General features: G+C 33.0%; 3 protein-coding genes across 3 annotated transcripts; 2 read left to right on the top strand and 1 right to left on the bottom strand.

The window, feature by feature from the left end:
- Nucleotides 1-3,095: 3,095 nt before the first annotated feature.
- Nucleotides 3,096-6,313, bottom strand: LOC105160595 (ALA-interacting subunit 3). The gene is made up of 9 exons (XM_011078042.3): nt 6,199-6,313; nt 5,988-6,083; nt 5,584-5,642; nt 5,418-5,492; nt 5,106-5,240; nt 4,927-4,997; nt 4,492-4,789; nt 3,766-4,055; nt 3,096-3,422 (listed from the first exon to the last, which is right to left on the bottom strand). The coding sequence occupies exons 2-9, from the start codon at nt 6,043-6,045 to the stop codon at nt 3,368-3,370; spliced, it is 1,041 nt and encodes a 346-aa protein (XP_011076344.2). The 5' UTR covers nt 6,046-6,083; nt 6,199-6,313; the 3' UTR covers nt 3,096-3,367.
- A 3,422-nt stretch (nt 6,314-9,735) lies between these two features.
- BAG7 (BCL-2-associated athanogene 7) lies at nt 9,736-12,722 on the top strand. Its single transcript, XM_011078041.3, has 3 exons — nt 9,736-10,581; nt 11,488-11,769; nt 12,272-12,722. Exons 1-3 carry the CDS (start codon nt 9,877-9,879, stop codon nt 12,500-12,502), a joined length of 1,218 nt encoding a protein of 405 aa, XP_011076343.1. The 5' UTR covers nt 9,736-9,876; the 3' UTR covers nt 12,503-12,722.
- Nucleotides 12,723-19,932: 7,210 nt separating this feature from the next.
- Nucleotides 19,933-25,177, top strand: LOC105160593 (trehalose-phosphate phosphatase A). The gene is made up of 14 exons (XM_011078039.3): nt 19,933-20,119; nt 20,233-20,315; nt 22,186-22,230; nt 22,335-22,811; nt 22,895-23,035; nt 23,146-23,217; nt 23,335-23,457; nt 23,556-23,612; nt 23,710-23,811; nt 23,928-24,005; nt 24,108-24,177; nt 24,263-24,333; nt 24,423-24,515; nt 24,649-25,177. Exons 4-14 carry the CDS (start codon nt 22,521-22,523, stop codon nt 24,700-24,702), a joined length of 1,152 nt encoding a protein of 383 aa, XP_011076341.1. The 5' UTR covers nt 19,933-20,119; nt 20,233-20,315; nt 22,186-22,230; nt 22,335-22,520; the 3' UTR covers nt 24,703-25,177.
- The last annotated feature ends 2,239 nt before the right edge of the window (nt 25,178-27,416 follow it).

Below are 27,416 nucleotides of genomic sequence, written 5' to 3'. Positions count from 1 at the left end.
ATGTGAATACAGTCCATCCTCAAAGCCTGTAGCTATGTATGGGCTACTGAATTGGCCATATTACATTGATAGGCCATGTGTTTTATGTCCAGAGAAGGGGGGGCGTAGAGGAGAGCACTCGACAGACTCGTAATGATGTTGTAGGAATCCCCCTCAAGAATCAGTCCACCAAAACCAAAGTATATGCTTTGCCGTTCTTCCCTCCAGTGCCTATGCCGCATCACTTTCTCTCTCTCTCTCTCTCTTTAATTTTAATTACAAATACATTAAATACTTTGATAGTGAGAAAATAATTGCTTCGGTGGAATTTTACAAAGGTCAATTCTTTTAATAATTTTTATTAATATTTTATGAAATATTGTGAAAGCTATTGTTTATATTTATAAGTGTATTTTGTTAATTATATAGGGTGAATAGCAATTTATTCCCTATCAAATTGAAAACGAGTATTTTTTATGAAAAAAATATAGCAATTTACCCCCTATACTTTTTAAAATAAAACGATTTACCTCCATATACAGGGAGGTAAATTGCTTCATTTTAAAAATTATAGGAGATAAATTGTTGTAGTTTAAAAAATAGGGAGGTAAATCGCTATTTATTTTTTCATAAGTGGGTAATTTACCCATTTGCAATATTACAAGGGGGTTGCTTGCATTTTTTCCATTATATATATATTTGTTGAATGAAACTGATAAAAAGATTTGGATGAAATTAACCAAAATAAATAATTTAAACAAATTAATTAATATATTTTAATTTTTTTTATTCATTTGCTTATCGCGTGTGCATGAATTACTAATTACTTAAGGTTTCAACCAACGGAAATAACCGCTCTTGGAGACAAGCATCAACCGTCGAAAAGCGAACCGTCTCCTTAGTTGAACAGACAAAACTTTTCAAGTAATATCAGCGCAGAATTGAAAGACAGGAAATCGAAACAACTGCAAATCAAGAATGGCGAGTAGATCAGCCATGTTGGAGAAGAAACTGCACGAACTTGAATCAGAACTCACCGACGTCTTCCGCCGCCCGCTGGACACCACAATCTCCGACCCGCGCCGACAACTGTCCTTCGACGACGTCGAGAACCGCTTCGCTTTCCTCGACAACCTCCTCGCGGCGGAGGTTGCCTCTCAGCCGCAAACCTCCGGCCAACTGCGCGAGGTTGGGCAGAGACTCACAGTGCTAAAGGACGAGTTCCGCGACTGGAACAAGTACAGAACTGGTGCGTTCGGTAATCTGGAGGACACGCCGTCGGTATGTTCTGATTGCACTCAGGCGCTCCTCAACGACGCCGTTGCCGAATCGGGATCTCCAATTTCCCAGGCGGAGAGCCCGGTCAAGTGCTTTGGTAGCGTGGGGAAGGATGAGAATGTGAAGATAGAAGCGGCGGCAATGGCGGCGGCGGCGGCGGCGGAGGGGAGAATGTGGGGGAAAGTGGGGAACTACTGTGGAGTGTTTGGTTGTGGGATGATTGCGGGGGCTGTCTGCATGGTGGAGTTGCTTTCTTACTTAGATCAATTGATGCAGTATGAAGCTTTTCGACTTCCTCCCACATAGTCAAATGTTGTCTGGATATTTATTTTTGTTCAAAATTCAATATACTTCAATGTATGACTAACATGATTATATGTGCAGAGTGCTTAATTATCGAAAAGTTATACCTAACTTCATTTTATTTTATTTTTGTTTATCTTATGTCAATTAGTAATATGGGAATTAATTAGCAAATTGGTCCGGTACGTAGCTTATGAGGTGGAATTTTTATCCTGCATAAATTGATTTTTATAATTTAATTATGTAATTTTAAAATTTTGGCAATTTTCATCCTTTTGCCGATCAATTTGGCTAGAAATTGCATGTGATTTGCACATGACTCAATTAAATTGTAATTTTAGTCCTGTAACTTAGGGTGCACTATTATTTTTAGTACTTAGGAGAATTAGCATTTTTTGTCCTTCATGAATTTATTTATACAGTCAATTTTGGCCGAAAGAGGACTAAAAAATTGTCAAAATTATAAAGATACACAACTAAATTGCAAAAATCAATTTGTACATGATTAAAAATATCATCCCTCCTAACTTACAGAACTAGAATTGCATTTTTCCCATTAATATATTTGGTGTCTAATTGTAAATACTCATGAGGAAAATTCGAACTTAATTTGTATTCGTCAAACGTGAACCAATTATATAAAAGGTACAATATGCTTGTTATGTAATTGACATGCAATTGCCAACAATCACATGACAAGTGTATCAAAACTTACTTTACATTATATTTGGTTCGACCAAACTTAAATTAGGAAAAAAGATTAATACTCACCCTTTATATCCCAAGTATAATCTTGGATACCTACATCATTTCTTACGAGCTCATTCTATTTGCATTACGACTTTTTTTTATCATTGAATGACTATAAATAAGGGTTTCCCGATATTATACTCATGTGATCCTTTCTTGTGGATCATGTACGTCAAATAAGGACTTACCTAACTTTTTGAAACCTTATACAGATTTTAATCTTAGAATCCACCACCAAATTATACAATACAATCCTAATCACACTCTGTCTGTAAATTTTTATCGGGTATACTTGTAATTATAACGATAATATTAAATATGCACTTGTAATTGTCAAAGAGTATGAAGTATTTATACAACTAAACTTAATTTCAAATTTTTCTTTTTGTGTTCTCAAAAAAATAGAACGAGGGAGAAACGAAAGACAAATTTAGGACGATGACATGATCATAGTCAAATACAATTAGGATGCATTTGAATTGAAAGATTAGATAATTATGAATTTTAAATCCATAATAATACCCCTAAATATGTTTGGACAAGTCAAAATTTAAATGATTCCACATTCTTCAATTCTCATATCAAAAAATAAATTTCAATTCTAATTTTGAACTATCTAACATTGATAAATTAAATTCTTTTTAAATAGAGTTATTTAAAAATTTTCTCCAGATCATCTCCTAAAATTCAAATTCATGGGGCCAAATGCACTTAGGGCATCGAAAGTACACATAGCTGAAAGTTCTCAGATGGCTGAAGAAAATCTAAATAAAAGACACAAGCAGTGATCAATTTAAAAAAATTCCTCTTCCAATAAAATAGCTCCTTTGTGAAACCGTGAATAGGTCTGCGTAGGATCAACGAGAAATTCTAACACTGATCGTTCTATCAAGTTTGGTCAAATTTGAACTAATCATATGACAAAAAACTGCATTTAGTAATGTAAATTTGACCAAAGACCTATTTATTAAAATTTTCCTAGACGTAACATGTTACAAATGTTGGCGACTGACAGAAGCATCGTATAGACATCTCGTTGTGTGCCCTTGAAAAATAATTAGTTGGATGCTGGAACTTTGTTCCACGACAGGTATGCTGGATCCCCTAAAGGCCTGCATGAAGATTATGCATCGTTTTAGCTCCCGAACAAATTTGATAAGTATGATAACGAAACAGGAATGTGATAAAATTGAGTTTCCTGAACGATCATAAGGTATGCAGAAAGATCGATCCAAACAACGATACGAACAGGCAAGATAACGAAATTTACTTCAAAATTTTATAAACTCTTACATCTTATAAAATGGTTTTACAGCTTATAAGATGTTAATTTTTTTCTGAAAAATAAGCTATTAAGTATCTCAATAAACTAAGTTTCTTACATGACAGACATGTATGAATCTGCACGAGTTGCTGACAATATATGTAAGGAAAAGAAGCAGATGAACTAGGTACCTCGGCCTGACGAGATAGAAGATGATGTAAGTTATAGCAATGAGCAAGCAAATTCCGCCGACTGTGACATAAACCCTGCCTAGGAAATCATTCTTCCCACCAATCCACGTTGTGGTCGAAATCACTAACTTCTTCTTGCCGCTGAAAGTGTAGGTGTTGTAATTGTTCTGTATCACTACCTTTATTATCTCGTTCTCCTCAAGATCCGTTTCGATCCTGCCATACAATTTTCTGAAACTCGGCAGCGTTGCTGTTCTCATCCAAACAAGAAGGTCCTCTTGCTGGTTCAGCTGTTGCAAAGCCAAACATATTATTGTAGAATGCTGGATAGAAATGCTAAACAAGCTTATCTCGAAGTGTAGCTTAAGCCATAGCATAAACCTGAGCTGAATATATCAGTCGACAAGACACGGTAGAGTATAAGTGCAGGAGAGCGCAAAAAACCACAAAAGCTTAGAAGGTATTTGGGTAAGCTCCTAACATCTTATTTTTGGAGCTTATAAGCCCTTTTTACTTAAAAAGTCAGGGAACACTTTATGATATCTTATAAGCTTTTAAGCATAAGATGTTTTAAAGAACTTATAAGCTCGCCCAAACACCCTCCTTAATCTACAAGGGAAGAGGATCCAGATTTGTTTGGCCACTCTCCCACATTGCAAATGGAATGAATCATCTCAATTCCTCGACAAGAAAACTCATGTAAAAGAAAACATGGAGTAGACTTACAGGAATCTTCTCATTGAGTTTCCCACCTCCAATGGGGCTTCGAGTTTGGAAGTTTTTTGGGTAGACATCAGACCCAAACCTACTAGTCTTGTCACTTTCCCATGCAATGCCATTTTTGTTGATCGGTAGGGCAATATCGTTTCTCGAGAGACTATATGTGTCGTTGAACAAGCTCCAAGCAATAAGGCCACAAGGGACTATGGGATTGCCGTTGACTTCCGCCTCTGGATCGCAATTTGCTGTTTTGCGTTCAGCTGATGCACTCCTGTACTGCTGGTCATTTCTGCTTCTTACATATCTGCATCAAGACAGAATTCTGAGTCTCAAAAACAGATTAAATGTAAAATTGATCTATTCCTAGTATATTTTAGGTACAGTTTGTCATGATATCCTATAATACTCTGTACAAATTAAACCTAAACAGATTGCACAAACCGGCGATGGTTTTGATAGAATTCATCAAGCTGATAGTACACGAAAATAGGTTGCTTCATTTTCTGTGGGACCTGGGATGACATCCAACCGTCTCATCGTAAAATAGAGGTAGAAAACAAGATTCACACAAGCTAAGGATCATTGAACTCAAACACTGTAATCAGGAAAACTAGACTAACAGTCAAGTTCCGGGTGCAGGTTTTGTCTGTCTTGTCGTCCTGGATGTAGCTGATCCTCTTACCATTCGCTTCTTCAGGATTGGAACTACTGGCAGGAATGCAAGCCTCATCGTAACGGTCTATAAGCTGAACCACCTATATATTAGCAAACGACTATCATCCAATCACCTTGTAGACACATCAAATACAGGAACTTCTTAACAAATGCATGCTCGCTAATAACATGTATATTACTTGTACATTCTACATGGTACATCAGAGTAACTGTGAGAGACAGATAGACACAAAAATACGATTTACAGAGAATATTACATTGTCCGAAGCAGACAAGTGGGAGAGACCAATTGGAATGAAGGCTAGGCCAAGAATAAGGAAAGCTGCCATTACCTGGAAAAAGATGAGAAGAAATGAACATTGAAATTATGAATCAAGAAACCTTAAATGGAAACACAGATGCAATAACACCGAGATTGTATACCAGTCCAGGAGTTAAGATTGGCTTGCAAGCTGGAAGTTCTTGCTGAGTAAACCTAGAATCTGGAGAACAAACAAAAAACGTCACTCTGAGTCATTCCATCACTAAATAGTTCCCAAACATGCACTCTATATCATTTGACGAATGCAGGATGAAACTCCAATTGTCATCAAACCCCCACCCCACAAAAAAATATAATAATAAATAAATAAACGATTGCACATAATCAAAACATTAAAAGCTACAAAGGTTGATATGATTAAAAAAAAAATTGCTTTGTCGGGAGCTGTGATATAAGAAAACATTACAGAGAGATAAGATGCAATGCAGAAACAAAATTACATAAAATTATTGCACATTTGCAGGAACATGTGCAATCCAACAATACAGAAACGAAAGAAATTTACATTGGGGCTTCTTGGATGTCTTGGTAGAAGATTTCGTCGATCCATCTCCAGAGGGCATTGCGCAAATTCACCAACGAAACACTTCTCAGGATGGATCTTTCCAAAAATTTAGAAATGACAAACAGAAAAATAAAAAATTATTAATCAGATCATAAAAAGAGATAATTCTCTTTAGAATTGTTTGATTTGGGAAAGGAAGAGAAAATTTTACTGCTGTTAAATTACGTGGATTGATTGCGCCTCAAAATTCCCTTTTCTTTTTCTTCCTTTTTGCCGGAATGGGATTTTTTTTTTTTTTTTCCAAATTTTGGTTTGTGCCCAGAACTTCTCTTGCTTATTTACATTTTGTGGAAATAGTCTTTTTCTATTATTATTATTATAGAAACGTTCATCAAATTATTTATATTAATATATAAATATATTCATTTGACTAATAAACTCACATAATAATAAACTCATTAAACTCATATTACTATACACTCATATTAAATAAGATAAATATCCACTAGGACTTGAAATCCGTAAACTCGAGTTTATTTATAAATATTTTGAGAAAAGTTAAAAAATTTAAATTTAAATTTTAACCAATTAATTTTAAATCTAATTTAATTAAAAAGAAAAGTCAATGCAAATCAAATTCATTTCAAATTGGTTATATGAAAAGTTATGTTATACTTATTATGTAATTAAAATATAAGTTTAAAATTATTAATTGTTTAATAAGTGTAAAAATATAGATAATATTGCGGCGTCATTAATCTCTATTTATATGTCAAAATAAATTATTTTTATATATAAGTCTTGATTAACTTATTATTCCATTTTTAATTTAAATTCTTTAATTATTAAAAATTATTTTAATTAAAAAATAATTTAGCGATAATTTAATACGTAAAATACTATTAAAATAGATTGAGAAGTATAAAAAGCAATTTTATCCTATTAAACAATAAGCATTATATTTATTAATTTAAAAAATAAATATTATTTAGGAGGTGAAAATGTAGTGTACCCTTTTGAAATATACAGTGATTAGCGAGCAACAGCTTTGGGTAGGGTCACCGTATTTACAACCTTTTTCACATGTTGAGCAACTTTAATTGAATAGGACAAACTCGTTCCTTAGAAACCATGTGAATGCGACATCAGATCAGCGCCCACTCTTTCCTCCCATCAACATAGAATCCAAAGCACACCATTTGCCCATAAAGCACTCTTCATTTTATGCTAAGGCTATTTGATTTCATATTTTTATTGGGTAAATGACATTTTGTGATATGAATTATGGTTTTTTTATATTTTGTTATTAATTTTTTTTATATCAACTTATTATTTTAATTTTACGAAATTTACACTTTACCACATACGACTCTTTTTTATCGATTTTTCTACTGGAAATATCGCATGTTGTGAATATGTGAAAATTATCACGTCACATAACCCTTAATATCACATGTGCACTGTATGCGATGTTTTTTTGACAAATACACTTGGTGAAAAGTGTTTCTTTGACAAATATATATCATATTCAGTCTAATAAATTGAGTCATATGTTATTAAAGTAGATTCACGGATTCTGAATTTAATTTTTAATACACATGTTGTTCATGTTGATAAAGATCTATGTCGAGCTCGTCTTTTTTATAAAACATATTATTTGAGTTCTGCATATTGTAAACTAAAATTTAGTTATTGGTAAAAGGGTAGTGGAAATTTGAAAATTATTAAAAGAGTTTGGCAATTAAATAAATTATCTTAAAACTTTGTAGATGCAGCATTCTCACTGTAAAAAATCTTAGGATTTTGTCTTAAAAATATATTTTATTAGAAAAATGACACTCCTGTACCTTATAAAATCAATTTTTTTTATTTATGACTGATGTGAAACACTTATCTACATCGTTGCAAAAGACAAACAAAAAGACCTATAAAATAACACCTTTTTTCTATAGAGATTAACAAAATGTATATTATATGTTTTATTTAGTTTTAGTTATAAAATTAGGATTGAGATTATTTTGATTTATTTATTTGAACATCTGGTGAGAGAGTGAAAGGAGTCAGAAATCCACGTGCTCCTCCACATTCAATCAATGTACCACCAAATATTCTTTATTACTCCAAATTTTCTATGCCATTCTTTTCGTAATTTAACCTCCGCCTCAAGCCCTTTTCCGTCCTAAAATTTTTCCTCCCTACGCGGCGAACGCCATTGCGACGGTCGTCCCCACGCTCTTTATCCAGCTGGGTTCACGACTAATGTTCAAAGTCCAATTTTGCCCCAACCACACTTTTTAAGCTCAACTAAGGGATGTGGCTTGGAAAGAGGGGGCAATAAGAAATTTAATTCACAACAATACTGTCTAATATTTTATTTAATATATACATATACAAAATTTTGTATTATTATATATTTTAAAAACAATGATATACATAACTGATAAAAATCGTGACTTGATCGATATTCCGTTGTGCGAGATATTGTCTGTTCTTGCTTCAGTCTCATAGGGAGGGAGGAGGAGATCTCAGCCTAACTAGTCCCGTGGATAGGTATTATTCGCTTTAGCTTCGATCCCATAAGGAGGAGATGCACAATTTGTCTTATTATGTTCCTCTCGTTTGCAATCAATGTAGAACGTTTGTCTATATCATCAATCCTAAACGAGAGGCTTGGGATGGATATATGGTCCCGTTCCCACATCGGCACCAAATGACGTGGTCTGCTACGAGATCGGTATCTCGTTGCTCGAGGTATTATTCATTTTAGTTTCATTCCCACAAACGACGCCAAAAAATACAGCTGACAACTCGATCAATGCTTCATTGGGTGAACTATTATTCAGTTTGAGCCCAGTTAATCCTGTAGTGAGGTATTTGTTTACTTTAACTTCAGTCTCATATATAGGAGTTTCATAATTTTATCCTATTATGTTCGGCTCACTAGGAAGATGGAGCTTCAAGGCTTATAAGCCAATCAAATTTCTAATCTAAAACTAATTGTGGTGCAATTTGTCTTACTCACAATTACATATATTAATGAAATTACAATATGCAATATTAATTTTACAAAAACATTTAATGACAAAATATACATTTGAAAGTATATGTCATTACATTGAATTATAGATTAATATATTTGTTATGGTGAATATAGCCTCATGTGCTCAACTTAGAAGGTGGAAAGTAGCTTTCTGTAATTTCTTGGATAAATCACATTATTCACTCCTAAAAATAAATATAATAATACAAACACTATATTTTATATTCACATAAAAAGTATTGATTTAATGTACTTCAAGGGACATTTTTCTTCATAATGTAAGTTACAATTGCAATTTTAGTGAATGTACACAAATTATGATGTATTTATGTAATTAAATATAACAATAGGAGAGTGTAAATATAATTTAGGATTAAAATTTGAAATCAAATTTAATTTGTATAAGTCTAAAAGTGGATATATTATATTATCAATAATCATGGTATTTTTATTTAATTTAAAAAATTATCACAAAAATAAGGAATAATTGAAGATTTGTTTAATTTAATTCTTATTTAAGAAATAATGATGAAAAGTTGAGTAATTAAAAAATTCTGGAGAATTTTATCCAGCATTAATAGTACCTCAGCCCTATTCTTGTCCAAAAGGTCCCTACCAATGTTATATTCCGAATAAAGGACAGCTCCTGTCCTCCTCGTCATCACCATCTTTGTCTTGCGAAATCCACCTAAATTCCAATTATACCCCTCTTCTCTGACTTCAATCTCCCTTTTATTCCCTTTTCGTCTTTCTTTCTCTCCATTTTCCCCTTCTTCTCAGACTTTGAATACAATCACCCAGATATTATCGGTCAGTACCACCGAAGAATTTTCTTGACTGAAGCCGAAAATGAGTAGATTCAGGAGATTCGAGATTGTTGAACACTCCCCCTCCTACTTCCTCAAGGAGACCTCCATTTTCACCCCACCAAGAACCCTCTTGCTAAACCCTTCCTTCCCCATTGTTGAAGACGAGCTCGACCTGCTTACCTTCACTCCCAATCCACCTCTTTTGCTGGATGACTTCGACACTATCACCGATCTGATCCAGATCGAGGAAACCCCTTTCCACACTTCGACTCGCCGCGTTACTCGCCGGGTCGGGCTCGGTGAGCTCTACTTACAGACGCTCAGTGATCGTGTTTCGGCTTTGGAGCTGGGGTTTAACCGGCTGGTGAGGGAGGAGAGGAGTAAGAAGAACAAGTTTGGGGAGAGGAAGTACACTTGGACCGCCGAGATAAAGAGCCCGGAGAAAGACCGGAAGTACAAATGGACGGCGGAGATTAAGGATGGGAAGGATGACAAGAAAGGGCCGGAGAAGAGTTACAAATGGACTGCTGAGATTAAGAGGAAAGGTGGTGAAAGCTTGCCGATCGAGCAGACGTACACGATTAAAGTGTCCAGTGGAGACAGCAGCAGCGAATCAGAGGAGAAGACGAAGCAGAAGAAATGTGAGAAAGGAAAGGGAAAGGGAAAAGGTAAATCAGTGGGGTCCACTACTCGCATTGTTGAGATTGAAGAGCCCTCTGACCATGGGGCCATTGTCTTAAGGCAGGTTGGTATTAATAAAGCATTAATTAATTCGATTCTTACATCATGGTAGGTTGAGTTGTTTGCCGGTGCAAAATTTTGTTGGTTGTTGCTTGCTGTTGTCTAAATGTGCTAGATTGATGGTTTAGCTTGCAAGAATGTTTTGATTGGTTTCAGATCAATGGTTATTGTTGATTGAGATCCATTTGGTTCTATCTTGATATGGAAAAATCTTATTAATGATTTCTATGCTAGTGATCATTAACATTTGAAAGTTACTGAGTGTAAGGAAGATAACAAAGGTGTTAATTCTACTGATTTGCAAGATTTAAAGCAAAACTTGGGTGGGATGAAACCTAAATGTTGTGAACCAAGTATGCATATGTAAGACAAGCATAATTGGTATATTCTGTTCACCAAATCGGCAATGGAGACAACTCTGTGTCCTTTGCATTGTTATCTAAGTTGCAAAGGTTGTTACCTGTTTAGTTTTCCTTGATTTATGACTTCTAGCATGCTTGCTCTATGCATCGATCTTGTCTGTTGATCAACTGATACTGGCTTATTCAGATATTATTTAGGCCAATCATGTTCTGTGCTTATAGATTTGGGTTCAGTAATTTGAGTAGTCCATCTACCATTTGCTTTGAGGTTCTTCGATGGCTTATTTTTCTCTAGTGGTGTTATTCTTTCAAGGCACACTTGAATTTCACAGACTGATCTCTTGGAGGGACCATACTGCCCTTCCCAGGAAAAAATTAATTGTCGAATATTGAACTTCTAGGTAAAGATGCTTCCTGCTAGGAGACGTGAGGACCAACTATGATAGGAGATTATTTGTACTTCTTCTAAGAACTTTTTTGCTAAGCTTATTTATCTGCACACTTTGTGTTCGTTTGTGTACTAATTACGTCATACTTTATGGTGACAGGTTTTTGAAAAGAGAGTAGAAAAGAGAAGGGGTAAGCGCAAGGAGTTGTCTCCACAAGATGCTGCAGCTTTGATTCAGAAGACTTTCCGGGCTTATCTTATCCGAAGGTCTCAGGCTCTACGTGCACTTCGCGAGCTGGCCATTGCCAAGACAAAGCTGAAGGAGCTCAGGGCTTTGTTCAACAACTTCTCTTACCGCCGTCGTCTTGCCCGCGATGCAGAAGAGCGTCAGAGGTTCTCTGAAAAGATTATCGTGTTACTTCTTACTGTTGATGCCATTGAGGTAGCAGAAAGTGCCTACTTTGCCTGATTTTTTTCCTTGTCAAAATTTTAATCATTATTTTGAAAAGAACATAGTTTCAGTAATCTGTCTTGACAAATTGTTGTTGTGTATATAGAATTCCTTATCACTTCTCAACATAAGCTGGTAATAAATGATGGGTATTGTTAACATGTGGATTTCTTAATTGATAAGCATAAAAGAGCCGTACCGATATACGGTGGCACACCTCTGTATTTAGAGTGATCAAGGTTCAGTTTGAACTAGTTTGTTTCTGCATAGAGTTTGTGAATCCATTTCCAGTATCTCCTCATTGAGGTATCAATTATGTAAATGTTCGTTCTCTTGTTTTATGTTATAATGGATTTGCAGAATTTCGATTTTCTATTATCTTCCAGCATTGAACAATAATAGCTCACCTCTTGGAAGCTTATATTGGGTGCTTTGTAAAATAGGCCTGTAAGCATGCTCATTCGTTTTATTATTATTCTTTCCTATCCCCTAGGGTGCTGATCTGATGGTCCGAGCCGCAAAAAAGTCTATGGTGGATGAACTGGAAGCAATGCTCGACGTTGTGGACCCCCAACCCCCTGGAAAATCTCTGTCCATGAGGAGGAGAACATTTGATATGCCTGATGGTGTGATCAACAAAGAACTTGCTGCCGGTGTTGCTCAGGTTGTTCAGATGCTGGATCAGGAGGCAACCGGTTCTGAAACCTTTGAAGCATGCTTGTAACTCCGCCTTGTCTTGTTAAATCTTGCCCCTTGTATGTGGAAGATGCTTATCTAGTAACTTTTAGTCGGGACTTTTACTAATGGACGCTAGTTTGAAGAGCTTGGTCGGCTTGTACTTCCCTTTGTGTAACATTTTGCTGTTGCATTCCCTCATAGTACTTAAAGTTTATGCGTGTATGGTTTGAACATTATTGTGTTATTTATCGGTGTTCCCCCTGTTTTATCGTTTCTCCTTATTATGACAATCCTTCATCCCTCTAGCATTCAGTTCCTAGGTTTATAGAGAGACAGCCCTTCTCTCCAGGTTCTTGTCAAACCATTTTCTTGATGAGATTTGTTTCCTAAAACAAGGAGCGGAGAGGAGTGTCTCTAAGTGAAATGGGCTCCTGAAGGCCGAATCATAACCCTTTGAAATGTCTTCTATGTTTTGTATATAGAATGCAAATCTTATTATGTTTATGCACAAGTCCACTGAAGCTGGATCTGAGCTGAGAGGCACACTTTTTGTATTAGCTTTTAATTAAGAGGTTGGGCTCAAACTTTTTTCAGAACATATTCAAATGTACCTTGAGAAGCTTTATATTTCACTCAAAAAAATATTTAATTATGATCTTATAATATCTTAAAATAAAATAGTCGAAAATTCTTTTTATAAATAGAACTAGCTATTTAATTATGCTTATATCGTATCAAACACTTTTACTTACCTCATAATAATTTATTCTATTTAAAATACTTGAGTATCTTACTTTTTAAATATTTCGTTATTACTACTTAATATTGTTATTCAGTTTGTCTTATTATTTATATACATAGAGATCGAGCGTAAAAATATCAAACAGTATAGATTATACTGTACTAACTGTTAAATTTAATCTGAAGGTGTTATGATATAAGCCACACTATTTCATATTTCCAAATTCAATCCATGTAAATTCTTTTTTCAATATTATCCTTTTAAAATGCCAATTAAAATAGTTTCATTATGTGATTTGTTTGTTACAAAAATAGAAATGCAGGGGGTGGCAACCCCACATATAGATCCATCATGAAGGACTACGTTTGTGCTATGCATGTCCGTCAACTTTTGTATAGCTGATCTATTTTCATCAAGAATTAAGGCCTAATTACATGATGATCAATACATAAATCAAAATGCCCATTTAGGTCCAACAAACTCTGTGGTAAGAATTCAAACTCGTTTTATAAACAGCGTTCGACCTTAATCATTTGACCACAACCATTGGTGGTGGTGCTTTCTTGTTCATTACAGCACAAAGGGGAAATACATTTAAATTAATTAATAAGATTGTGTGTTTTTATTGAACTGTAGTATGAAATCAATCCAACTTTTCAAAAATAATAGGTACGAACAAACTTACTTTGACTTTAATTACTATTTAAATAACCGAAAACTGAAAATGAAAACATTAACAACACAAAGCTAGAAGATTGTTGGCTGTTTGGGTATTATTAATGTTGGTCTGGAAATTGAAAATAGCCCACATATTGATCGTACAAAAAGAGAAATGTGTGCGTGCAGACAGAGAGCAGCAGCACACCATCGACAAGTCACCAAGAATTTGGCAAGCACGAATTTTTCAATGCGTGTGAGACTATTTTGCTTCTAGAAAAGGCGTCTCCCGCCATCTTCATTTCCTTATTTCATTTGGAATTTATTCATTTTAGAAATGAATAATTACACTTTTCTATTTTAAAATTTGGTATAATTAAATGTAAATTCTTGTATATTAGAAAATTATATTTAATATTTTTAGATTTGCTTTTGTCTAATAAATAAGTTTACCCGTTTGTTAAAATTCACCAAATATTTTGATGATATTAACAAAAGAATTTGGATGAAAATCTATATTTACCATCAATTGACTTATTACTGACTTATTGCAAATTAAATGAATATTTTTATGATTCAGATTACTATAACACATCTTCACATGTTGATGTATTGAGGAGGTATATCTTTACTGTTATAAGGTGGTTTAGTTACAAAAGATTTGTCTGACATGCAATAAGTCAATCGAGGATAAATATCGATTTTCATTCAATTTTTCTTGTTAATAACAACAAATATAGTAAATTTTTACCAACGGATGGATCTATTTATTAGACAAAAACAAACATAAATGGTATTAAATGTAATTTTCAAGCTATAAAAATTTACGTGTAATTATGTTAAATCTCATAGGAGACTTGGCATTTGGTAATTTTATATAGGTACGTTTGAATTTTTTTCAAATTACATTCATGTTTTTTCAGTAAAAACTTTTATGAAGTAAATGCTTTTGCCCTTCGTGAAAGATTTACACAAAATCGTTCTTGAAATTTGTCCAAATGATATGAAAATGTGTAGATTTTCATAATAGAAGACCTACAAGATAGAATATAGCATAGGAAAGATTCTAATTATAGTACTCTAATAATTAAATTAAATATATAAATATAGAAGATAAATGCTTAAGGTTGTAAGAAATATAAAAGTAACAAAAATTATACCTGGAGCATGTAAGGCTCTCATATTATATATTTTTCTAGATGACGATTTTTAACCACATACTTAGGAATTGATGAAATAGTCATTGTGAATCCATACATACTCGGATTCGCATCTGGTCCAAGTGTTGAAGGAACGACCTGAAATAAAAAAAGGCACAGATCATGGCATATTTTTTAATCAAATGTAGAGTAGGAAGTATTTGATTTGAACGCGACTTTCAGAAGATTGTCTCCACATCAGAATTAATTTCTTCTATAATTTACAAATTATAGATACAATTATTTTTTTCCAAGATTGTTACTTTTATTTTGAACCAAATAAAAACAAAAATAAAAATTCAAGTAACTTTTAATGGGTATTAATTTTTCCAAAGGAATTAATATAATAAGAACTATATATAAGACAGCGACAATTACATATTTAAAAATATATACAAAAAAACAAAAATTACTATGATTAGTATTTATAAGATGCATGGACCCAAACCAATAACAAATTGAGTAATTTTTATTTATATATTTTATTTATTGATGTGATAATTATATATATATATATAAGAGCTCACATTAATGTAAAAAAGTCGTAGCAGTTCAATTTCTTGGCCCACACCATACCTAAATTTGCCTAAAATATTGAAACACATGACATGTATATATATATATTTACTTGATTACTTTTCATCAAATCACGACTTCCCGTGACTGGATACCCAATATCTGGTCAAAAAGTTGCTACTATTGTCTTTTGCGATTTCATTGATCAAAAAGGTTACGCGTACATGCTATGAATAACACACCAAGAAACGCACTTTGCATATTACGGGTCTGAATAGGCTATATAAGTGACAATTACGAGTATTTATTGAATTCAAATTCAAATAAAATACTAACTCATTCATTGACAGGTCTGCTTTGATGCATCACTATGAGCTTGTACTAACCTCGAACAATCCATTGTGGTACAGTTGGAGATCAGGTCTAGTAAAATTTAAGTTTATTTGATTTTTCATAAGTTTTTTTATAGATATTTTTATGTTTATACTATTAAGTTGTTGATAAAATTATAGGATAAATTACAACGAGCTTTTTTGAAATTCGACATAATTATAACTATTCCTTCATTACTTGAGAAATTATCGATACTCTACTGATTTAACGGACATTCGACAATTAAATCAGTCCGTTAATTTTTATTTATTTTTATGATGATTTGATCAAAATATGAATATATACTATTTTTACTTTTATATTAATTTATTATTTTTTCCGTCTTATATAAAAAATATATTCATTTATTTGAATTATTGATATATCGAATTGACGTTTTAATATATATAAGCACATTGTATCGTGTGATAGTACCATGCAAGTCAAGTGGCGATTGTCGTATAATACAAATCCTGGTGCATTACAACAACCCTCATTAAATTAAACCTACCCACACCATTCGTAACTGGTTTCACGACAGCGTCCCGCTCCCCTTTTTTTTTTCTATATTTTTTTAAATAAATAATAAAATACTTTAAAATTCATAAAAGTAATTGAAATTATTTGATTATTTTTTTTTAAGAAAAATGAGTTTGTAATATCTAAAAATAAGTATTATGATTTCATAAGCTGTTTGAAAAATAATAAAAAAATTCAAACATTTTTTTTAGTCATAACATTTTTAATCATATTGATTACAAAAACTGTCATCATAAATATCTGCAAGTTCAATAATCGTAATATTTCAAGAATTTATTTTTAAAATAAAATCTGAGTTATTATAAATTTAAAAATTATTTATAAGACAACTTTTTAAAATAAATTAAAAGTATAAAACTCGAATCTTCCCTTCATGATTCTTGTTTTGTTTATTAAGGGAGAGACTCCTACAGTAACACTATAATTGTCGATTACTTAAATGCCTCTAACTTATATTATTTCTTTGATAGATACCCATATTTCTTTAAAGTGTAAATTATATTTTACCCATTTATTGCTCTTAAATATCACATGTGCAGTGTATGTAATATTTTTTCAACAAAAAATTGATTGAGAAATATTTAATATGGCATAATAAAAATCTCGCAAAATTGAAATTGACAAGAAAACTGAAATAAAAAAATGAGGCAAGTAATTAATGAGAATTAGGGTAAAATTGGAGAGGAAGCATTGGCGATAGCCATTTTCATTGGGCAAAAACAGAAACTAATTAAATTGTCATTATTTACTATATATGTAAACGAATCTTAGTTCTGGCAGTATCTGTCAGAGAGCAGAGGCTGAGAGACCTTTGACCTAACAATAAATTCTTGGTTGTTGGGTCTCCACTTGGCCCATTTACCAGCTTGGACTGGGCCCCAGCCCACACGACCTCCCATGCACGTTTTCATCTTGGCCCCACATCACCACCACGTGGTTTGGTCATTTGTCAATTTCAATCTTTTCTTTTTCTTTTTCTTTTTTTTTTGGGGGTAATGTCCCAACACCAAAGATTACTGTCCACATATTTACTCTTCTTTCACATTCTTTTTCTTATATATAAATCCAACCCCCCCCCCCCCCCCGCCCTTTTTATGCTGTGTACATTTGTTGTTAGGTAAGTTGGTGTCCACTTTCAACCCACCAATAGTTTTGGTAATGATTGTTTGACATTGTACTCTTTAAATATGATCGTTTTAAAATAAAGTGACATGTAACTATTTTTCAAGAAATAGTATTATTTTTTAAAACGTGTTTGTATATAAAATGAAGGGTTTTACAATTATAATTATGATGAATCCCTCAAATATTAATTAGTTTAATTATATAAATATTTATTTATTTTTTATAAAATTATAAATTCATTTCATCCGAATAGAGATATCAATTTTAAATTAGAAACTATAATCTTAAACAATATAATTGCAATTTTATAAATAATAAAATATTTATATAATTAGACATAATTTTAAAAAGTGTATATGTAATTTATCTTTATAATTAAAGATTAATGATAAATAAAAAAAGGCGAAATTACACTTTTTTGTCTCATAAACTTATAGTTCTTTACTTTATAAGATTTTCAAAGTAATTGAAAAATTAAAAAGAATTGATATACCATAAAATAGAAAACTAAATGCATCATTTTTTTTTAAATTTATGGGACCATTTTAAAAGTTTTGATAAAATATAGGACTAAATATATTAAAAAAAATTCAAAATTTGTGACTAATTTATCTCATAAAATAAATAATTAAAAACATGGAAGACCTTAATTTATAGGGATTAAAAATATAATTTTAGCACATAAAAAGGGTACAAATATAGGTAGTACTAAATATTTTAGAGGGGGGGTAGTGGTGGGGCAGTGCGCAACAACAACTGGGGCTAGGGCTTCAACCGACGTAAATCCAGCTGGCATGGAAAACGACCAGACAATAAGTGGGCCCACTGGCAACGTGGCCACGTCAGCCCTGACACCAATCACAAGTGTCTTTACGCGCCATTAGCCCCCGCCCCTCCAAGTCCTACTTCCACGTGTTATGCCCCGCTTTTCCCATAAGATTTTAGTATGGGCCCCACACTTACTCTAAGTTGGTCAAGACTTTTAAATTCTTGTTATTGTTAATTAATATATAATTAAAAAGTTTGGTGGAAAGTAAATCACTTTACTAGAATCATACCAAAACTACTGTCTGCTTTACTTACTCTACGTGGTGTCTATAATTAATTTAAAATCAAAAAAAATATTTTATTATTTTAAGAATATATATTAATTGAGTAAAAATATATTAAAAATAAAAGTAAATTATAAGAAATTATTGAAAAAAAAAAGATAAGAGACGTAGAAGTTGAGAAAGTCGAGAGATGAAAATTTGATAAAAGAGAAAAAAAAGTAAAAATTAAAGATATCAAAAGGGTGCTTTTCGAATACATAAAAGTAAAATATACAACTCAAGACTTTCGTTTAAATTGAAAAATGACAAAAAGGAGAAAGTTGAGATGAGTTTTTCAATGAAAAGTACGCCAATTTAAATAAAATTCTATTAAAAAACTGAGTACTTAAAAAGGTTTTGTACAATTTACAGACCACTCACATAGTAAATATTATTTTTAGTGTAATTACAACTCTATTTATACTCTACACCAATTATGTAATAAATGAAATTTACTCATATTAATGCCGTCATTTGAGGACGGGTTCCACTTCCTTGTGCATCGAATGTACAGAACGTTATTCGCATTTGATAAGACGATTGTAGTGACAGTACATAATTGTGAAAATAAAACGTGAAAAGTACAATAAACGTCTTTGAATTTTACTAATTTCTTAGCAACACTGCACATGAAAAATCGGATATTTTTTATTTGAAATTTTATTTTATTTAACATATATACATTATGTATACAAGTATAATATCATTTATTCTATTTCAAAAAATATTTTGCGACACTTCCTATGTAATATTAAACAAAAAAAAAATACAACTAAAATCTGAATAGAAAATCTAATATTTCTGAATTAGAATACACAATTTTGTTTTATGATATTCGAAAGGTAACGGCTGAAATTTAATAGAGGATGTTTGGACTATTATAAAATGAAACATTTTGCAAATATCTACCATTAAATATTTAAATTTATATTTTAGTTTATTTAAAAAATTAATCATAATAATAATAATATTAATATTTTTAATTATATTTTATACTACATATATATATATTTGTGGGAATAAGCATTAGGTTGGTAAAAGCGTTGGATTGGAGACACGACACAAACACGGACTCAGCAGTTGTATAGTGGTCAAATCGCGTGCAGTGTTGAAGCTTTCCACCAGCAAAGTCGTCTGTGGTTTCAACCCTCCGGTTCTCTGTTCTTTCCTAATTCCTACCATTTCTATCGCGTACGTCTCTCTCTCTCTTCCTCTATATATACCGCTCCCTCTCTTAGTTTTCTTTTCTTCTTTTCGTCTCTTCCGCAATCCCTCTCCATACACGCACATATACGTACAACGCATACGTACATTTCTTCTCCACTTCTGTATACATACGCTTTCATTGTTCTCCGTGAATCTTTTTCATCTGGGTTTCTGCGTTTCTTTTTTATTTCCAAGGATCGTTGTAGTTTGAAACGGTGACGTCATCTCTCTTTATTACTAGAATCTTGTTCTTTGAGCCATGACTCTGTTCACAATGCTTTTGTCTGATTGCTGTTCGCTGACGTTTATTTTTTTGTGGTTTTTTCAGGGTTTAACCCGCATTTTGCAGGATCTTTCGCCCCGTACCATTTCTTCATACGTTTCTTCCGTCGGGCTCAAGAGAAAAATCAGGTATGGCCCTGCATTTATGCGTTTTCATGCATGTCTCAATGTAGTAGCATATGAATTTTTTTGCTGTATATCCCTCTGTCTCTCTCCCTCTATACATATAGATATATATCTATATATATATTTTATATGTGCGTGTGTGTGGTGGGGGGTCAAATTCTTGATATCTTGTTCATTGTGTTGCGATTCATCTGGTTGCTGGTTATTGCTCTGTTTGTATTAAAGAAGTTTTAGCCATTTCTTTAAATTCTTGATATCTTGCTCGCTGCTATTCTTTCTTTTCCTTTTTTCGTCGGAGTTTTCCATTTTATGATGTTTATAGTGGAAGAAGTTAAAAAATCTTTTTATGTTTCTTCGATGCCTTTGTAATGAAAAGAAAAACTGAGAGTATAACTTCTATCTTGTGTTTAGGCCCAAGATGTCCTTTTTTTAATTATTTTCTATATTTCTTGCCACAAAATTTAGGTATTATTTTCTGCTGTAATAATACGTTGCTTTCTGAAGTAGTTTCATTTTTCCTGTTTCTAGATCTTACTTATGAATTCAGTTTAATTCTAAATTTGTGGTCTTTGTTCAACTATGGTGAGTTACAGTTATTTCTGTTTTTCTCCCAACGGCAGGACATAAAGACTAAACCTTGATTCTAATTTGTCGGCCATAGAGCTGTATTAGTAATAGTCTGAGGTGATTCACTCATTTGCCTTCACCTCCAATTTTTTATGGAGTCCCTTTCAAGCTGTCGGCTGGTTGGTGCATTATATAATCAAATGAATCCAACGTTTTTGTCGATATTATTGCCAATCATCTTCTTAGTCTTGATCTACAATAAATAACTGGTTGTACAGATGTGCTAAGATATTATTCTTTAGTGCTTGAAAATAATTTTCTATAGTAGAAAGAAGGATGAGAAGAAGAAGGTCGAATGAAAAATTTCTGTCCCGAAAAATTATACTATCTGGTGGTCACAGACATTTATGTGATAGCAACTACGTTATGGGGACACCTGAATTTTCAATACCTTTCATGAATAAATTGGTTTTGTTGCATTTCTGAATTTTAATGTGCTGGGGCCATACGTTTAATGCTCCCCATGCTGCTCAGTAGGGCCATAATATGTGGCTGAGTATAGTGTTTCCTCTGTTTGATGTTGGCTAGAAAAGGATGCAATCAACCGTCGTTCTGATAAACCCTTGAATATGCACTTATAGAGTTTTAAGTGGTCAAGTTCTCGGAATTCCTAGTTATGTTCCGGCTTTCGTTGAGGCAATTTTTCTTGGTTTGAAGGGATATAGTTTGGTAGATAATGTGAGTAATTGTTTCCTTCTATTTCTCTTCCTTTCTTTGAGGTCTTTTTTCATCTTAATTGGTTATGGCATCATTAACTCGTCTGCTGGTGTGATATTGCCAATCTGCCGAACTATGTTGAACAGAAATTGGTGGTTGTGTTGTGCTTATCTTTTTATCTCAAAAATCTTCTTAACTTTTCTGATTTCGTCTTCTTGGTTACTTCAAATGTCAACCATCTACTGCTGAACAACTCTTGCCAGTTGTCAGCAATCTCTAATATACACCCTTCAGTTTGATATAAGAGATATCATGCAAATCTAAGTTCATCCTAATAGCTGAGCTAGGAACGTTCAAGTTTGAGTAGGTTTTTTTGTATATTCTGTTCTAAGTATCTTTTAGTTACTTTCTATACATAAATAGATCTTCGATTTTTCACTTAGCTTCCCTCTTCCGTGACATACATGTATTCCCACTCTCTGGCATGGACCTTGAACTTGCATAGTTATTTTTCTGATTTCTAGGGGAGCAAACCTTTAACGCAAAAAGATTTATTATGACTGATGGGATCTTTCTTGAAATCCTGCAGTTACTTCAATCGCCTGAGACGAGACATTTGGTCACAACCTACAAAGTAAGAGAGATGCTCTTTTCAGATTTGAGTGGCGGCACTATAACTGTTCTGGCTTTTAACTTTGCTTCCATTTATTAACATTTGGTGTGGTTATTATGCATCAGATGTCTTCTGCTTGATGGACTGCTTTCCCTGCAGCAGTGATAAATACGCTCTGAAGAAGTGGTTTTTTATTGACAAAAGGGTTGGTTAAATCGAGTGAAAGATTTTAGAGCAAAAAGAAGCTTAGCATCTGACTTCTAGCTGACACGTTAATTGAGTTGTATATTTGAACCCGAAATCTGGATATAATGGACCTAAAATCAAATCATACGTCACCTGTTCTTGCTGATGCTGCTCCAATGAATAACACAAGATTAGGCATTCACTCGGCTCTGCTGCCGTACCCTCACAGTGGCTCTCCTTTTTCTCCCTCTCTCTTACTAACTATACCAAGGAGAAGGCCTGGTATTCTTGATGATGTTAGGTCCAGCCTGTTTGATGCTATGAAATCATCATCCCCCACTCATGAGAAATTTGCAAAAGAGTCGAGCTCTGAGACAACTCTAGGTGATAGCAATATTGCTTACTGCAACTGGATGGTATTATTCTCATGCTCTTCTGAACTCCTTCAAGATTTATTCTATCATAAAATGAGTATTCAAATTCATGTTTTATTCTGCAGCTCAAGTACCCATCTGCGCTTGCATCTTTTGATCAAATAGCAAATAGTGCAAATGGAAAGAGAATAGCTTTGTTCTTGGATTATGATGGAACTTTATCCCCAATAGTGGACAACCCTGATCATGCCTTCATGTCAAATGCTGTGAGAATCTATTCATATAACCTTTTAGGCGATAGTGAATATTAGTACTAATATAAGGCCTTTTCCTATTCTCGTCCTCTCAATTCTGAACCTGGATCATTTGTTTCCAGATGCGTGCTGCTGTGAGCAATGTGGCCAAGTATTTCCCCACAGCTATAATTAGTGGAAGAAGCCGTGACAAGGTGATTGGCTGGCTTCCGATCGACTCTTATTGTGTTAATATCGTGTTGTATATGTGTTATTTATGGAGACTGAGTATATGGCCTCTTTTTCATTTTTTTTTCATGTCGTTTGTTCAGGTTTACGAGTTTGTAGGGCTAACCGAACTTTACTATGCTGGAAGTCATGGAATGGACATCATGGGACCTGTTCGGCCCTCTTCCAGTGATCACAAGAACTGTGTCAGGTCGACTGACAAGCAGGTAGCAATACTAGAAATCTTTATCAATTTTTATGTTCTCAAGCTATTTTCGATTAATTATGGATCTAATATTTACGAAGTTACTTGCGGGGTATACAGGGCAAGGAAGTTAATTTATTCCAGCCTGCTAGTGAATTCTTACCCATGATCAATGAGGTACTTAACTGTCTTTTTCTATTCAGTAAAATGCATCATTTCAGGAAATCTTATTCATTCAGATACATGACAACGTCTAGTGTTATGCTTAAACCAGGTTTTCAGATCTCTTGTTGAGATTACAAAAGATATAGTTGGTGCAAAGGTTGAGAACAACAAGTTCTGCGTTTCTGTACACTACCGAAACGTGGATGAGAAGGTAATGCTCACGTCCGGTTTCTTGCTCTTGGGTATTAAATCGAGTCCTCTTGAAAATAATGCTTTCGGACTGACGACCAATGCACCCTTTTTGTGGGTTGGCTTAAATATTTACAGAGTTGGACAACAGTCGGCCAATCTGTTGAAAGAATTTTGAAAGAGTATCCCCGTTTGCGACTGACACATGGTCGGAAGGTGTTACTTCCAAGAACATTTCACTTGCATATTTTGATTTCGAAATGCCTGCTTTTGGCTTGTTCTATTTATACTTCTATTTACTCAACTTTACCGATTCAGGTGTTAGAAGTCCGACCGGTTCTCAACTGGGACAAGGGTAAAGCTGTAGAATTTCTACTAGAATCACTTGGTGAGTAGAAACAACTACTTATTGTTCTAGTGCATGCTTTCCTCTGATACTATCTACTGAAATTTAATGTTACATGATATTATAGGGTTAACAAACTGCGATGATGTTCTTCCGATATACGTTGGAGACGATCGCACTGATGAAGATGCATTCAAGGTAGTCTTGAACTTCATGAAGATCTCTCATTTCCCATTATTTACTAACAATTAAAATGAGAGAATCTCAACTAAAATCACATGCTACAGGTCTTGAGAGAGGGTAATAGTGGTTACGGTATTATAGTCTCTTCTGTGCCCAAGGAAAGCAGCGCATTTTACTCTCTCAGAGATCCTTCCGAGGTACTACTTCTTTTCCAGTCTCTACAAACTTATCACGGCACTTTTGAAACTACTTAGACATTATAATCTAAAGACTGTAAAAGAACATCATGCGTCTGTGTATGAGGTTGTAATAACTTCGCCTCACATGCAGGTCATGGAGTTCCTCAAGACCTTAGTGATGTGGAAGCAGAAAAACACGCTATGACTATCTTGACATAGGAACAATGCGTACGCTTTGAAGATACATATATGATACGACAAAATATATCTTTTTTTTCCCTTTCTTTTTACGTTATAAGATCTGCATGGGGTTGGGAGCGGAGGTGCCTAATCAAAGCTTCACGAAGCAGCGACCAGTAGTTACGTTTCTCGTTGCTCGGAGCTAATTGTGAATTCTTTCTTCTCTTCTTCACTTGGGAGCACCAAGGAAGCCCTCAAACCCCATAGTGTTCTCTCACCAACATTGATTGTTCCTTGTAAATCTCCCCAAGGGAGGGTATATGAGGGTTCATTTGTTGATTTTTTTTGTTTGAACATTTCAACTTTGATTTGTCTTAGGTTATTGTTGTACTTGAGAGCACTAGAATCCATTCAAAGGATATGTGTATGTTAGTGTTATGACCATCTTGTTTGTTATAACGTTGGAACCGTAGAAATTTCAAGATGATCGTATCCTTGTATGTTTCTTCTTATATTTTTTAAAATACAGCAATTTAATTTCTTGTATTTTTTAAAATTAAGTATTTTACCTCCATGTTTAGGATTGAGTTTTTCGTTCCAAATTATAAAAAAAAAAAAACATCATTTATATTATTTAAGGAAAAAAACTAATACATATAGTGTAAGTAACATAAAGAATGTAAAAAGATTTAAAATAGAAAATATAATCACAAAGCGTGGATTCAGACAATCGTGCCGATCTGAAATTATTAACTTGCGCACATTAATAATAATTGTTTCACATGTTATGAATAGGCAGAGTAGCGAAACTACGATTAATTGATTGAGAAATACATACGTATAATAATTGTGACACTAACATTTCAATCGATCGATAAATATATTTCAAGTCCAAAGCTAAGCCAAACACGTACTACATGATTTCAACTCACCATTGTAATCATTATATAATCCAAAATAGCAATTATTTAAAAAAAAAAAATTCAATCATAGAGAGTCATCTTTATTTTTGGAATAATCAAAATTCAAATGTATATAATTATTTAAGGCTATATTTCAAATTCATAAGTTTTTGTGATTACAACATTATTATTTTTTAGCAACAAATATCAATATAAAATTATCATATAACTGATAAAGATGGAGGAATTTAAATATGAGGATGGGTCTTTGCAACAATTAATTAGCAAAAGATATGATTAGCTATAATTTTTGACTTTATTATTTGGGGGATGATTTTACGCCACAACTTTTTAATCAATCGGGCCAGTCCATGTGTTAGGTAAAATTTGTCGACTTTTCCTTTTTTATGTATCCCTTCGATTTATCAACTGAATATGGATCGAATTAAAAATTTTAATTTGTATTGTATACCGAATCAATAATTTTAAATTTATTTTTTCTTAAAAATTTGATTAGTTCGGTACAACACCAATTGGATCGAATTGGATTAAATTTATCGAATTAAATCAGTTATTTCAATTGAATATTTTCTATTTTTACATTCCAAAATATCGATTTGATTTATGGAGATGAACACCTCTAAATTTGCATTGAGCTTTTGCATCTAATGTGGACTATACTTAGATTATGATTAAATGCCCTAGGTATAATGCAATGACCAAACGTTGTAAGAATTTGCGTATATTTTACTCGAGTTGGTTTGTTCCAAATGTTACTAATATATGCATTATTACCAATATTTTTTTTAAGTCAAAGTGACGAACTATTATTTTTTGAATAAATCAACTACAATCATTAATATAAAAAAATTATATCTAACAACTATAATAATTATATACTAATTATTAATATCAAATAATTATTATTAAAATAAAATAACATCCCATACATTGGTGAGAACTCAACGCATGACGTTACTGCTCAAAAAGCTTTCTTGGGGGTGGAAATGAATAAGATATGGAAACGTGGGAGGAGTTAGTTATAATTTAATGTGAAAAATGACCGCGTCACATGCCTCACGTGAGAGATAGTTGGAGATTGCTCGCCACGTGACCGACTTAAACTACCACGTACTTCATAGTTTTTACTACGCTTTTTTTTTTTAATTTAATGCCCGTCCTAAAATAAAGACAGATATTTAAAAATTGTATGGTAAAAAAAGTGTATCAAATATTTTTATTTTATATTAAAATCAAATTCAGGAGTGCATTATAAAATATGTGTTAAAATTGGTATGACGATAGTAAAAAAGAATTCACTCTCCTATTTTGTACACATGTGTAGTAGCTCCTCATTTCTTGTATAGAAATAATAATTACATAATTATATATTAACTAAATAATATATCAATTTGATTATTATATTAATATAATATAAAAATATTATAATAAAAATTCACGTAAAATGAGACAAGTCTAAAATTGCTTATCAATTATTTGATGCAAAATGTAGCAAAAGAAGGTGGTCCTTTTGATGTGTTCAGAATTGTCAAATCAAAGGTGAAGGGGAGTTGATGTCTCAAAGGAAAAACAAACACTGTGAGTTGTACTCATGTAAATGTAAATATATTTTTATTTTAAAAATGCCCATCAATATATCTACTTATTTCACATATTTACAAATAATTTTAATATTTATTTAACAATGAGTTCATTCCATCAGCCTCGTTAGGTATTCATTCAATTTTTATGATGAACTAATTAAAATTTCTTTTTGAATTATGAATTATATATATTTTTTTAAAAGTAAAATATTTTTACGGAAAATATACCGTAT

Source organism: Sesamum indicum, linkage group LG4 (genome assembly GCF_026168435.1).
Source record: "Sesamum indicum cultivar Baizhima isolate 11 linkage group LG4, ASM2616843v1, whole genome shotgun sequence".
In the NCBI taxonomy this organism is placed as follows: Eukaryota; Viridiplantae; Streptophyta; class Magnoliopsida; order Lamiales; family Pedaliaceae; genus Sesamum; species Sesamum indicum.
This window is presented reverse-complemented; position numbering and strand designations above follow the sequence as displayed.

What these genes read in the sequence shown, in the direction of transcription:
- LOC105160593 (XM_011078039.3), top strand. Translation starts at nt 22,521, where the DNA reads ATGGACCTAAAATCAAATCATACGTCACCTGTTCTTGCTGATGCTGCT. An exon ending in TCAGGTCGACTGACAAGCAG is followed by an intron (nt 23,458 to 23,555) that starts GTAGCAATACTA and finishes CGGGGTATACAG; the next exon opens with GGCAAGGAAGTTAATTTATT. An exon ending in CTGATGAAGATGCATTCAAG is followed by an intron (nt 24,334 to 24,422) that starts GTAGTCTTGAAC and finishes CACATGCTACAG; the next exon opens with GTCTTGAGAGAGGGTAATAG.
- LOC105160595 (XM_011078042.3), bottom strand. Translation starts at nt 6,045, where the DNA reads ATGCCCTCTGGAGATGGATCGACGAAATCTTCTACCAAGACATCCAAG. An exon ending in CAATCTTAACTCCTGGACTG is followed by an intron (nt 5,493 to 5,583) that starts GTATACAATCTC and finishes ATCTTTTTCCAG; the next exon opens with GTAATGGCAGCTTTCCTTAT. An exon ending in ACTTGTCTGCTTCGGACAAT is followed by an intron (nt 5,241 to 5,417) that starts GTAATATTCTCT and finishes GCTAATATATAG; the next exon opens with GTGGTTCAGCTTATAGACCG.
- BAG7 (XM_011078041.3), top strand. Translation starts at nt 9,877, where the DNA reads ATGAGTAGATTCAGGAGATTCGAGATTGTTGAACACTCCCCCTCCTAC. An exon ending in GGGCCATTGTCTTAAGGCAG is followed by an intron (nt 10,582 to 11,487) that starts GTTGGTATTAAT and finishes TTATGGTGACAG; the next exon opens with GTTTTTGAAAAGAGAGTAGA. An exon ending in TTACTGTTGATGCCATTGAG is followed by an intron (nt 11,770 to 12,271) that starts GTAGCAGAAAGT and finishes CCTATCCCCTAG; the next exon opens with GGTGCTGATCTGATGGTCCG.